Raw genomic sequence first — 14,515 nt, 5'->3', positions numbered from 1 at the left:
GAGGGAACCGAGGATGGGAAGAGGTCCTGCCTGGTGTTACCACTGCCCCCTAACGGTTTGATTGATTGATTGATTGAAATATTTTCAAACAGTTTGCAGAAGTACAGTACATTTCAACTAAACACAAAGACTGTTAACTGTGAGTGGACGACCCAATAAAGCATTACACTTGTTTACAAGATGGTCCACCTTGTTCAAATCATCAACACATTTAGAGATGTACAAATAGACACTTCTATTCTTCAACGTGGACAAAACGAAGGAAGTAATTCTGGACTTTAGGAAGGGACCTCACACACTGGAACCCCTCATCATCAAGGGGACAGAGGTGGAGCAGGCAGACAGCTTCAAGTTCCTTGGCCTTCATGTGTCAAAACATCTGGGCTGGAAGGAAAACACTGTTGCTACAGTGAAAAAAGCACAGCAGCGGCTGTACTTTATTAGGATGCTGAAGAAGGCCGGACTTGGTCCTCAGCCTCTTACTCTGGCCTACAGAGGACTTGGTCCTCAGCCTCTTACTCTGGCCTACAGAGGACTCGTTGAAAGCATCCTCACCAGTGGCATCACGGTGTGGTTTGGAAACACTATACCCAAGCTGAGAGGAAATCGCTGCAACGAGTTGTCAAAAGTGCGGAGAGAATTATTGGATTAAATCTCCCTGCCATGGACACAATCTACACACAACGCTGTAGGAGGAGAGCACAGAGCATCCTTAAGGATCCACACCATCCTGCTCACTCTCTGTTCGTGTGGAGGGACTCGGGACACAACCTGAGACACCACCGGCCAGAGAGCATCTCCACCCACACAACATGCTTCTCTAACAGTTTTTTCCCTGCTACTGTGCGACATTAGGGACAGAAATCAATATGATAGATGAACTGAATCATGAAAGATGAATTGAATTATGCACTGTTTTTAGGCAGATTATGAAGCACTTTATTTGATAGACGAACTGAATATGCATTGTTTTTAGGTAGACTATGAAGCATGCACTTATTTATTCTAGGATTGTATGTTCTATGTTTCTTTTCTCACCTGTCCCTCCCTTTTTTAATGCTGACCATGCGCTCCAAGATTTCCTATATATATGGCAAATAAAGTATATTCTATTCTATTCAATTCAATGTTTTCAATCTAATAGCCAATCTACAAGCTCACAATGATCCAGATTCTACAAACTTGTAGATCGGCTATTAACTTTTTATATGCCTACAATATAGAAGGCCTATCTTCACCAGTAGCAGTAAAAATATGTTTATAATGTTGTTATGCCTGAAATGTATTTTTGTAATGCAATGTACTATTTTGTAATGTAATATAATGTATTCTGTAATGTTTTATTTATTTCTGGACTCTTGGAAGATTAGCCGAAAGGCTAAAAGAGATCCAAATAAAAATCAATCAAAATTGTAAATCTGAGCTTTTGAAAAATCCATGAAATATTACTACAATGTTTCATATTCTTTTATAGTGAAAGCTATATATCAGTATTTGTATTTGACTTCAATTCGTAAAAATAAAATATTCTTTTGATCTCGGACTTGATTGGAATTCCAATTCCTTTGGTCTCTGCCTTGACTCAATCCACCCCTCCCCCCACACAGTCCCAATTTGAAAACACACAGACTACAACACAACTGATTTTTATTAAGAACAGCAACACATGACATTGCATTTACAGGCATAACATTATTTTCATCTTCCTGCAGCCTCTCACACGCACGCACGCACGCACACACACACACACACACACACACACACACACACACACACACACACACACACACACACACACAGGCCTACACCTCAACGGACAAATTATATGACCTGTTTAAATTTATACACACCACATTTGCATCACATTAGTTATACTTAGCTTATGGAAAGAGAGTTTCTGTATAGCTTCTCTTCTTTCTCGTATATACACAGTCAAATCCTGAGCACTTAAAAGACCACTTTTGTAGAGGTTTGGGTTGTGTAGTTACTTTGCCATGATGTAACTCTAAATGTGGACAAGAAATCACAAATACTCCAGTGATTAGAAATTGATAATTCAAAATATGCTCCTCATTGACTTACATTGTACACTGAAACAGCTCTCAAAGTCACTATTTTAGTATGTAAACAAACCCAAACAAAGTTGATTCAGACAATATAGATCATCACCAGAACTGATACTCATACTGATTTTTTTTATAGAAACGTTAACTTCCTGTTGATTTTACTATTTGAAGATCTGGATCCGAGTACACAGATCCAGTGCAGGTTTTCTTCCTAATAAGTTAAGAGTTTTGGTGATGCTCATATTGTCTGAATCAACTTTGTTTGTGTTTGTTTACGTACTAAAAGAGTGACTTTGAGAGCTGTTTCAGCATACAATGTAAGTCAATGAGGAGCATATTTTGAATTATCAATTTTTAGATTTTTGTCCACATTTGGAGTTACATCATGGCATGGTAACTATAACCCAAACCTCTACAAAAGTGGTCTTACCCTTTAAAGTGCTATGTGACATGTTTCTTTAAATAAGTAACACAATAAGTATATTAAATAGCTCCATATTCTGCTAGTAATCATTGAGTGTTTATTCAGTATATGTTTAAACAGTAACAGGCCGTTAGGGGTCTCCCTGTCTCTCAAGTTATTTAGTAAACAGAAAATAAAATGTCAGGTCGGGATACCAATTTCATCCAATAATCATGATGTTACTGAACAAGAACAAGATTCCTATACAGGATCTCCTCACTGGTCAACAAAAACACCTTGAAGACCCTAACAGGAGCCCTCGTACAAGGTTTCTTCGACTATGCATGCACCTCCTGGTCAGGGCCGGTCCTGAGCAATCTGGCGCCCCAAGCAGGATTTTTCGCGGCTGCCCACTTTGATAGGCTGGAATGGCTTAGGGTGACGACAGAGTATAGCATCTTGCAATGGGTCTGGTCCACAAGATTCGATACACCACCAAGATACCCATGTACCTGTCTAAATACTTCCTTAATGTCAACGAAGTCCACACCCACAACACCAGAGGGAGTTCAACAAACCATGTGCAACCCAGATTCGGCACAAACAAGGGACTAAATTAATTTCGCTCCTATGCCACCAAAATGTGGAACGCCCTACCAACAGTCATTAAGACATGCGAATCCCTTGACTCCTTCAAAACCGCCCTCAAAGGGCACCTACGGACGGCTGCAATTCGAAATTGGCCCCTGTAAAATCCCCCACCGACCCCTTTTTTCCCTCACTGTATGTTTCTTTTCCCTTTTTACCTCTCCTATGATGATTTCCTGTTTTGACTATATAGTTGTGTATATTCGTACGTCTCTAATTGTTTTGATTAATTGAAAATGGTGGGCCCTATTGTAAACAAGTGCAATGCTTTATGGTGTCGTCCACTCACAGTTAACAGTTGTTGTATTGAGTTGTACTTGAAATGTACTGTAATTCTGCAAACTGTTAATAAATCAATCAATCAATCAAAACACTCGACAGCAATGACTATCAGACTATCAGAATTTAAAGATCATTTTGTGTCTTTTTCCGCCTAAATAGATAGTATACAGTAGTCTGACAGGAAATGAGGAGAGAGAGATGCAGAGTGACAGGCATGCAGTAAAGATAATCGGGATCGGGATTTGAACTCGCAACGCACACGCATTTGCAGCCTATGGGCAGTATTATGCGTGTCTTAAGTACCAGGTCTTATGACTTAACTTAAGACCTGGAGGCGTGGTCAATGCTGTCAGAATAGCCAAATGGCATTGATCACGCATCCAGGCCTTAAGTTAAGTAATAAGACCTGGTACTTAAGACACGCATAATACTGCCCTATAGGTTTAGGTTCCCAGACCACTATATGCCAGCTGTCTGGGGGGCAACTTTATTTTTATTTATTTTTTCCTAAATATTTATCCCACGATTTTGCAACACATTTTTTCACCCATGTGTGAATTATCAAATGTAATCCTGGGCACTACACTTCCTCTGCCAACCTGGTGGGGGGGCAGTGGACTGACCTCATGCTTCCTTCTATGCATGAGGAGTCCAAGCTGCTTCTTTTCACCTGACAGGGGAGAGTTTCCCCGGGCGGACGTAACGCGTGGAAGGAACACGTTATTCCACCCAGTTCCTTTCCACGCAAACTCCACACAGAAATGCCCTTTCACCAACCCCGCCTCGGATATGGGCACTGATGACTCGGAGGAGAGAACACGCCCCCTGCACCCAGAACACGCCCCCCCAGTGGGAATTGAACCCAGGACCTTTTAGCTGTGAGGCGACAACCTTGACAGCGTCACCTGGCAAAGTTAAAGCTGCGGTTTAGGCCGTCAATTTAATTGTGTTTCTGTTGTTGAACATTGGAACATTATAAATAAATTACATTTCTGTTTGGCTTTAAACTTCATAAAAAACTAATGTTGCACAGGGCAGATAGGACAAATTATCTCAAACAATTGTGACAGGTCTATTGCTACAGTTTTGTGTTCCCGGTAGGATTTGAACCGTGTTCTCCAGTGTGAGAGATCGAACATCTACCGCTGATCCAAGACAGAATCTCTGCTTGGCCATGGGGATATATTGGGGTTTATGAGCTTGAGGCAGCAGCTATTGTTTGTCATCGCAGTATATGGACACAAATAAACGAGCAATTAGAACTGGAGCAGTATAAAAGTGAAGCTGGAAAAATGGATTCTCTTTCCTGTTTGGATCAAATTGACAACGACCTGAAAATGCATTTTCTGTTAACTAAAAAACACTGAAAAACACTCCATAGCAAAATCACAATAGAGATCAATTTAACACGTAGTTAAACAAAATATATATCTTGCTGCACCTCTAAAACCCGAACAGTGATAATTAGATGGTTCCTTGTGTTCTTGGTCCTCTGTGTTCTAGAACCTCTAGAGATGTGCCTGCTGCTGGTTTTCTGGGTCATTGATTTACAATTCATGATTTTGACATTTAGCAGACGCTCTTTTCCAGAGCTGACTTCAACATTCAACATTTGTGTTTTATCGATTTTAGATTGTGTGTGTGTGTGTGTGTGTGTGTGTGTGTGTGTGTGTGTGTGTGTGTGTGTGTGTGTGTGTGTGTGTGTGCGTGCGTGCGTGCGTGCGTGCGTGCGCGTGCGTGTGTGTGTGTGTGTGTGCGTGCATGCTTGTGTGCGTGCATCATGCATGTATGAAGTTCTACAACTGTCATTGGAGCTACCTGGTTCTTCTGAGTTACATTGGTAGTTGGTTCACTATGGCTCAGTTAAAGTACATTTGTAACCTTTTCAATTAAATAAAAGTTATTTTTGACAAAATCTTCCTCTGATACAGTCTATTTTCCACAACAAAGTCATTAAACACAACATTATACATGTATTTCTAAAATCTCCTAGGCGCTAGATGAACTCATTTGAACACATCAATCATGTTGATGTGTGAATTTGTGTGAATTCAAAAGTAGGTTCTTCAGAGATTCTATTAAATAAATATCTTTACACAATTATTGTTAGAAATCTGACATTTGGTGGGACATTGCCTTATTTCCTTGCTTACGGTAATGAAAGTACTCCATAAGTGTTGCGCTGGCCAGCGTCTGCCCAGCTGCAGCACTGTCGAAAAACAAGGAAGTTGAGTTGATCAAATGTTTAGCTGTAAATTACATTGTGTGTGTGTGTGTTTACATGGCTGTCATGTTGGAAACAGAAGTAAATCAAGCGGGTGCAGCTGGTGCTCTGAGGCTTTGATTAGACAGTGGTCTGTTATAGAGTGGAGCGGTCATTATCAAGAAATAACACACACCAATCAGAATCAAGCATTCAACCAAGCCGTGTAATAAACACTGGTAACAAATGGGTGGGGTCTGTGGCCCCATGACCTGATGTATATCGAACTGGGGGTCCTTAAAATATATATATTTAAAAAGCTTGAGAACCACTGCTCTCCAGTCTATGGTAGTGGCTCTGAATGGATGTTCAGTCCCTGGGGTTCTGTGTGTGCAGTGCGCTGTCCAGTTGGAGGTTCTGTATCTGTGAGCTGAGATGAAGCGGGCCTGGGTCTGCAGGGTCTGGGTTCTGCTGGTCCTGGAGCTGGGAGCTGTACTGGGCCAGTGTGGCGTACAGGAACTGATACTGCTCATTGGTCTGAATCATCCCACCTCTGGAAGGAAGGAAGGAAGCACCCGGAACACATCAGTCAGCATTATGGAGAAGGAGAACATATTATCGCTGTCGGGCAGAAACCTCTTAATCACCATATTTTGTAGCCTGGTTTCCAGCCTGATTGGCTGCGTTCCGTGATTTGTTTTGTCACTTTACTACTCAGTCTGGCCAGCCTTCTGTTTGACTTGTATTTCATAACGTTATGTAGCCACATTGTTGCTGATACGTCATTTCCGTTTTGGGAAATGTACTAGAAATGTATGTTTGATATAATAGTACAAATGAACAATTTAATGAAACGAATTATGTTACCCACATTAACCCTGGCATCCCTATATTTTGGGCAAAAGGTGCCAAAAATATTACTAGTAAACACAATTATATTAAAACAATATATATTATTGTTATAATATTAAACAAGAGAGAGAGAGAGAGAGATATTATGTTGTTATGTTGTTGTTTGTCATATCTGTGATTGTGCTTTGGCAACACTTGTAAAATGTCATGCCAATAAAGCCTGTTGAATTGAAATTGAATTGAATTGAATTGAGAGAGAGAGAGAGAGAGAGAGAGAGAGAGAGAGAGAGAGAGAGAGAGAGAGAGAGAGAGGGGTGAGTTCTGAGATGGGTTTTAAGAATGAGAAAAAATAAGAATGAGAAAACACGGAACAGTGTGACCTGTCTAAAAAGAGAGACAGACAAAGAAGGAGGTTGTTGTCCTTCCATACCTGTCCAAGCGTAGCTGACAGACCGTTTCCAAGATGTCCACCTGCCCCGTCTCTCTGAGCTGCTGGCAGCTGATACTACTGGCTATGAAGCAACCTGTCCTCCCTATACCTGCACTGAGAGAGGAGAGGAGAACATTATTGACTTTCACCATTTAAAGCAGTGTTTCTCAACCTTTTGGGGTCTAGCTCCACCCTATGCACTATCCAGGTCCCTTACCACACCCCACACCCCACACCCCACACCCCACACTCAGTCACCTTTCGATCTTCATTCCATTAGGCTTACATAAAAAGATGCACTGTTCATCTTGAATTATGCCAAACCTATATGGATAGACTAATGAAGTAATTAACGAGAATTAATGGGAAATGAATGGATATATCATAGCCTATACCCTATATCCATTATGGATACATCCTTAATGGATAGGCTTAATGGTTGTATCCATTAAGGATGCAATTAAGCATGTTATACTAATTTCAACCTTATCTTCATATCATTGGTCCTCATTCCTCACTAATGCTAATTATAAGATGATGCTCTCTACTGGCCTGTCTGTGTCTCATTGTTCGATGGGCTGTGGACAGTCCATAAACCTGCCTACAAATGACATCATCATTGGGGATTCCGTGCTAATAAAAACTGCAACCTTCCTCTTCCTGGAAAGTACATGCAAAATAAAAAATACGTTTTAAATCTTGTGGCCATGGGTGCTCATACCAAGTATAAACAAACACAGAAAGTGGGAGTAGCGGCGCTCCAAATATATTACTACAGAGGCTGGCTGACTCAAATGGCCATTCTGTTTTCAAGCTTTGCATAAAAAGTTTTGGGCTCACTTTCTATTTGACCCATATGTGATTTGAAAATGTTAATAAAGAAACTTTGATAAAAATAATATTAATAATTAAAAAAAACATTTCCCAAAAGGAAATGCAAGCATGTATTCAGTCTGACCAGAAGCAGAGATAACATATCCTCCACCAGTCTTTATTGAGCCTTTGTTTCGTTGCTGTCGTGCAGAAACCAGAAACCCATAAGAGATTATAGGACTGACAAGCAGCAAATTCTCCAAGCTGACCGGGAATGAAACGGGCGGTCAGACATCGAAGCCCATATATGGTACACGCAGCCGGGCGGACACCTGGCTACTACTGGGTCACCTCAACCCCGAGAACTTTAATGAAAGACTGCTTTCATCATTGTGGATGTGGCTCTCATAGCCTCTTCAAAGAGCACCATGCCCTTTGTGTGGGTCTGCTCTTCTCACATGGACTCGCATCCAATCTCAGCCTCCTGCAGGCTCCCCACTTCTCTCTTTTATCATCGCTGTCAGACACAAGCTTGCATGGCCTGTGTTTCTATCATATTTAGTGAGAAGAAAAAAAAAAGAGCAGCGAAGAAAACAGCTTCAGTGTTCCAGAGAGCTGGGCAAAGCTTGTTTGTCATTATTGTTTGGTCAATTATTGTCTCCACCAGGCCGAAGGCATGGGGAGAGAGTATGTTTTAATTACTGGTTTGGGTTTAAAATGTCATGTCAATTCAATTCAAAGGTACTTTAATTGGCATGGCATGAGAAAACATATACGTTTACATTGCCAAAGTGGACAAAGTAGCTGGGAGAATTAAGCCGTATTTATTTTATTTTCTGTTTTGTATTATCTTATTGTCTCCACCAGGCCGAAGGCATGGGGAGAGAGTATGTTTTGCACTCCGTCCGTCCGTCCGTGTGTCCGTCCGTCCGTGTGTCCGTCCGTCCGTCCGTGTGTCCGTCCGTCCGTCCGTCCGTCTGTGAACAGCTAATCTCTGGCACCGTTGGCTTGATCGCAGCCATACTCTGCACACACACTCCCTGAATGCCAGAGCTGAACCTCTGTTTTCACATTGGCCTGTTATAGCGCCACCAGGAGGCCGCTTTGTGCAAAACAAATGTTTTGACAGTACACCTACAGATTTTGTCCAAACATTACGCAAATTGGTACACAGTCTCTCTAGAGCCATTCAACGAAACGGGTCTTTCAGAATTTTCAGACTCTATCCTGATTGGCTAAGATTGGCTTCCAAAGTTTGCAGGAGTGCTCTGTTTCAAACAAAATGCTGCAAATCATGAACACATGGTGTGATTTCCGTGGAATTTTGCACGCACATTTCCACTAGGTCGAGGAAGAAATGCCACTTGAATATTTTCAACTCAGCCTCATGGTGGCGCTATAACTGGCCGATTTGTGTTTTTACCTATAACTCCACCGATCTGTGTAAAACCATGTATGCACACTCCCTAGAGGCCAAGGAAAAACCTTTGCCTGGAATTTTTCACATCTGCTCTTTATAGCGCCACCAGGAGGCCGACATATGTAAAACACATTTTCTAATATTACTCCTTCAGATTTTAAACAAATTTCACGCAAATCGGTACACATGCTCTCCATAGTCATGTGATCATGTGATTTGTTTGATTTCTCATAATTATCCATCCTGATTGGCTACGATTGGCTTCTAAAGTTTTCAGGAGTAGCCCGTTTTGTACCCGTTTTGTACAAATCGCCACAACTCCTCAACGCAGCGTCCGATTGCGGTGAAACTGTGCATGCCTATTCCCACTACTAGGCTGAGGAAGAAATGCCACTTGACAGTTTTCAAATCAGCCTCATGGTGGCGCTACAACAGGCCAAGTCGCGTCACACACACACACACACACACACACACACACACACACACACACACACACACACACACACACACACACACACACACACACACACACACACACACACACACACACACACACACACACACACACACACACAAAAACAAATAAACATGTTTATATTACTCCTAAACATTTTGCCAAACATCACACACAATCCTATCCTCCTGGTGGAGACCTGTGCCCAGAAGGGCACTTTTTCTAGTTTTATATCTGTTTTTCAACGTCGGGTACAGGGAGAACCTGTGGTCCAAATGGACCCTTATTATGACCCGTATGGGTCTGTAGCTCTGAGAGTGTACAGAAGCCATTAATGTAGTTGTGTTCAACGTAGATTCAGGAGTAGATACCACCCACTGCTCAACCTAATCACTCCCATCCCCTATCTCCTCGTCAAGTTCACCTGCGTCCCCACGGCCGCACAGCCAATCATGTAACATTCCCCACAGCATAAATACACACCTCATATCATTACTTACCTGTTTGATACCGCCTCACACTGTCAAATTTCCCCCCCCTCCTCCCCAACTAACCCCCAGTCCCCACCATCCTCAGCATTGCCCTGCTAACACTTCTCTCTCTCTCCTTCTCCTAGGAGCCCCCGGGGGGGGCAGCGTCCGAGCAGAGGCGACCGACCGCTCCCGGGCAGAGCAGGTCGGTCGTCACGCTCCCGAGACTACGCCCCCACCCTGAGTCTCGCCCTCCCCGGGCTCCTCATCATTACACCCACATCTCACTTGTGCAAATAAATACTCCTAATCTTGAACAGTGGTGTGGTTTCTTACTAGTGAATTACCCTTATGGTTCTGTAGCTCTGAGAGTGTACAGAATCCAGTTTCACCCTTATGGGTCTGTAGCTCTGAGAGTGTACATAAAATAATTTTACAGTGTACTGTAGATTGGGTTCTCAGAGATAAAATAAATGGTATCAAATTGGATCAATGGATTACTGTATGCAATATCACCTCCCATACCACCATAACCCCATACCCCTGGCTCCTGGTATTAACGTTCTCCTTTCCTTCACCTTGTGACGTGGTTAGGAAAGGAAATAGAGATTTCTGTCTCTGGGAAAGGCTGTAGGACGTACCTGCAGTGGACAATGATTGGTCCAGCGTCGGCGAGGGACTTCCTGTAAGCCTCTACCTCCTCCACTAATCGGAGTAGAGGAGCAGTGCATTGTGGGACATGGTGGTCAGGCCAGGAGGTGAACCAATAGTGTCTGACTGGACGACATTCTGAAGCTACCTACGAGCATGAGCGACACACACACACACACACACACACACACACACACACACACACACACACACACACACACACACACACACACACACACACACACACACACACACACACACACACACACACACACACACACACACACACACACACACACGTCATGTAAGTTTTATATTAGAGATGTCCCGATACTGTATTGGTATCGGAAAAGTATCGTTATCGGCATTTATTTGTCATATCGGGTCATATCGGTATCAGCGAATATGCCAGTCTAACCACCGATCCGACACAGGGGTAAGGGGTTGACAATATGGAAGGTAAATAAAATGTTGGGGCATGTGGAGTTTGCTTTTAAGTTGCTAGATAGCTATAAACACAACACGAGATCACAACACTGGTATCGGTATTCGTTATCAGTATCGGCTAATACAGAAATTGTGGTATCGGGATCGGATCGGGAACGAAAAATGTGTATCGGGACATCACTATTTTATATATATTTTTGTTTTAGATAAAAAAAAAATTGTTACAACTATATTCTGATTAATCAGCCTTGACCTTTTTTTTATTTGGAGTGCTGCTATTCTAAATGGTTGTGTTTTTTTATTAATATCAAACATTATCTGACAGTCTACATTTCCCAAAAGGAAATACTTGAGTCTGACAAGACGCAGAGATAAAACACTTCCTCCACCGGACATTAATGAATGATCAGAAGGAGGGATCAATTGCAGAGGCATGCATCCAATGCAAGTATGTACTCAAGTACTGTACTTAAGTAAAGTTTTGAGGTATTTTCACTTTCTCCAGTATTTACAATTTTCAATACTTTAACTTGTACTTGTCTCAGAGGAAAATGTTGTACTCTATTACGAATCATTATATGAAAACTTGTTTTGTAGATTTTTGATTATTATTACAAAACATATACATACCTAAACATACCACATACCACGTTTTGTAGATTTTTTATTATTTTTACAAACCTAAACATACCACTTCAGCCCTATAAATTTTTCCGACATTTGTAAATAGACGATCTACTATCTACTTTCTTTTTCAAAAGATTGTCATACATTTTGAACATTGAAATGGGATATTCTGCACAATGAGTACTTTGTATGTTTTGATGCCAATACTTTTGTACTTTTAGTCAATTTTGAATACTGGATTTCACTTCTAACAGAATATATCTACATTGCGGAATTGATACCTCTACTTAAAGGACCACTTCACCACTTTTCAACATCTCTTCATATAATTGGTCCTCATCATTAGGCAGATTTTTTTTAAACAAGATTTGTTTTAAAATATATTTAGATTTTTATTATCGTGAGAACGATGGTTTCAACTTTTGCATTGCAACTTTTCAGGAAAAGAAAGCCTGCCATTTCTATTAGCTTGGATTCACCATCGATGATGTCACTGGTGGACGGGTTTCTGAACTGCCCACAGCCTTCCTATGAGACACAGACTGAGTAGGAAAATAATGGTGGTATTTTATCATGAACATTAGTTAGGACCAATTATAGGAAGAGAAGTTGAAAAGTGGTGAAGTGGTCCTTTAAGTAAAAACACGTGAGTACTTCTTCCATGGCTGCATTCTAGTACCTGGACGTGCATATCAGTGATGGTGAAGTCCTCTCTCTGGGTCCTGTCTCTCACTCTGAGCTGGAACTTGCCCAATACACCTCCTGCCTCTCCTCTCTCCTCCCTTTCCTCCTCCTCCTCTTCCTCCATCAGTCCTCTCCTGGCCTGTGGTTCAGGCCAGTACATCTCACATTTCTACAACGCAGAATAGCATGAGAAGAAAGAAAGAATAGCATGAGAAGAAAGCAAGGAAACGGTCAAGGAGATGTGTTACAGCTATCTCCGTTTTCATACCCATTCACGATGAATAATCCATACAAAAATATGAAATATTGGCCAGCAAAAATTTCACATAAAAACTATTCGTAATTGATGTCTCATTCATAAAGGTTGATACCTTTATTTGCTGTGCATGTGTGGAACCTCCGAAAAATCGTCATTGTTCTGATTTCATACTGTATCAAGTTTATTGGTTGTGATAATAATACAAAAAAGAAGATGAAAAAAACCTATGCTACAGCTCAATTCTGATAGTAGGCCATGGCCACACAGCCCATGGTACAGATTCCAACTTGTTTTGCAGCTTAACCACTTAAAACCTGGCCTATACCTTCATTGAACGGAACTTCACCATGGGTCGACTACTTTTCCCCCCTATACACCAAATCACTACAAGCTCACAAAGCTTCAAGTTCTTTGAGGATGTTTAATTCTTCTTTTTTTTCTTTTTTTTGTCCATCACACCTAAAGAATTGTTTGTTATTTATTTGTTTCCCCCCCAAATCATAGAACATTTTTAGCACATTTTCACCATGGCAGCATGCCTCCACTACTTTCTATGCCAGGGACCCGTGCACTGAAATACCTACTTCCTACCATAATGTATCCATTCAAAATCAAAGCCTGTGCACTACAAAAGATTAACAAAATGCTTAACAAAATGTACAGTAAATGCAGTATGAAGCAGATATTGATGTAATATGTCCATTGCTGTGTCCTATTGACTATATGCACATAACCGTGGCCATCATGCCAGCAAGGTGGTAACTGCAATTTTCCATTGACAGCCCATACATACAAACTGACAAGTCCTATCTGATTGTATTAAACAAAGTCAATCTCATCAAAATTGCAGCTGTACGGAAAGCTTGAATTATCCTCTTTCTATCTGAAAAGTGTATGTTTCATAAAAATCCACGGTAGACTTGTTATGAGCTACTTCCTTTCTTCTTTTTTCTTGTAGGGGATTTATTCCTAAGTGTTGGAGTTTGGAAGTGCTCGTTGGATATCACTCAACAGTCCTGTGTACCACCTGTTTTGAATTTGCACATAATGCAGAAGGCAGCAGGATGTTGCTTTACTAAAAACGGATTTGTATCCACCGTAGACATTTTCATTACGTACAGCTGCAATGTTGGTGAGTTTGACATTGTTTAATACAATCAGATATAGGACTTTTCTGTTTGGATGTAGGCCTATGGGCTGTCAATGGGAAAATATTGCACCTAGTTACCACCTTGGTGGCAAGCTGGCCGCGGTGTGCATATGGTCAATATCACAAAACAATGGACAGACAGCAAGCAATTTACACTTACAATTATATTCCGATTTTATTTGAGTAATGTAAAGTATTGAATTAAAAGTGAAAATAATATAAACATAGTGTGAACACTGTATTTCATCACAGGGAGCGGAGACTCGCTCGGTGATGTTGACAATGAGGTATCTGCAGGTCGCCATGGCGACATTGAGGCACCTATTACCTCATTGTTCTCCTTCAGCCTGGTCACCATGACGATGATGGAGCTGCGTTCCTGCCAGACCATGTCCCAGAAGTCCTCCACGGTGTGCAGCATGGGACCCTGAGTAGCGATGTAGGTGTGTGGAACGCATTTGTAACCCTGCAATACAAAGACGTCCTCGGGTCAGCTTCCTGGTTATTCACACCAAGGCTTCCACTCTGTTCTCCCATTTTTACCATGATTATGAACTTGACCATCCAAATACATACAGAACATTAATTATCCATGGGATGATATTACGGGCCCTATCTTACCCCCGGTGCAAAGCGGCACAAAGCACTGTGCGTGA

General features: G+C 41.5%; 1 protein-coding gene across 1 annotated transcript in view; it reads right to left on the bottom strand.

Moving 5' to 3' along the window:
• Positions 1–5,261: 5,261 nt before the first annotated feature.
• Positions 5,262–14,515, bottom strand: part of LOC306935306 (tyrosine-protein phosphatase non-receptor type 7-like) — a 17,836-nt gene continuing 8,582 nt past the window's right edge. The window contains exons 6-10 of the mRNA XM_079518292.1: positions 14,188–14,325; positions 12,446–12,619; positions 10,683–10,840; positions 6,885–6,998; positions 5,262–6,155 (exon numbers count right to left, since the gene is read on the bottom strand). Coding sequence (XP_079374418.1) covers positions 5,972–6,155; positions 6,885–6,998; positions 10,683–10,840; positions 12,446–12,619; positions 14,188–14,325 — 768 coding nt within the window. The 3' untranslated portion in view covers positions 5,262–5,971. The remainder of the gene's footprint in view (positions 6,156–6,884; positions 6,999–10,682; positions 10,841–12,445; positions 12,620–14,187; positions 14,326–14,515) is intronic.

This window comes from Electrona antarctica, assembly GCF_951216825.1.
Source record: "Electrona antarctica genome assembly, chromosome: 2".
Taxonomy (NCBI): Eukaryota; Metazoa; Chordata; class Actinopteri; order Myctophiformes; family Myctophidae; genus Electrona; species Electrona antarctica.
The sequence above is the reverse complement of the archived record's forward strand: the minus strand, read 5'-3'. Positions and strand labels throughout refer to the sequence as shown.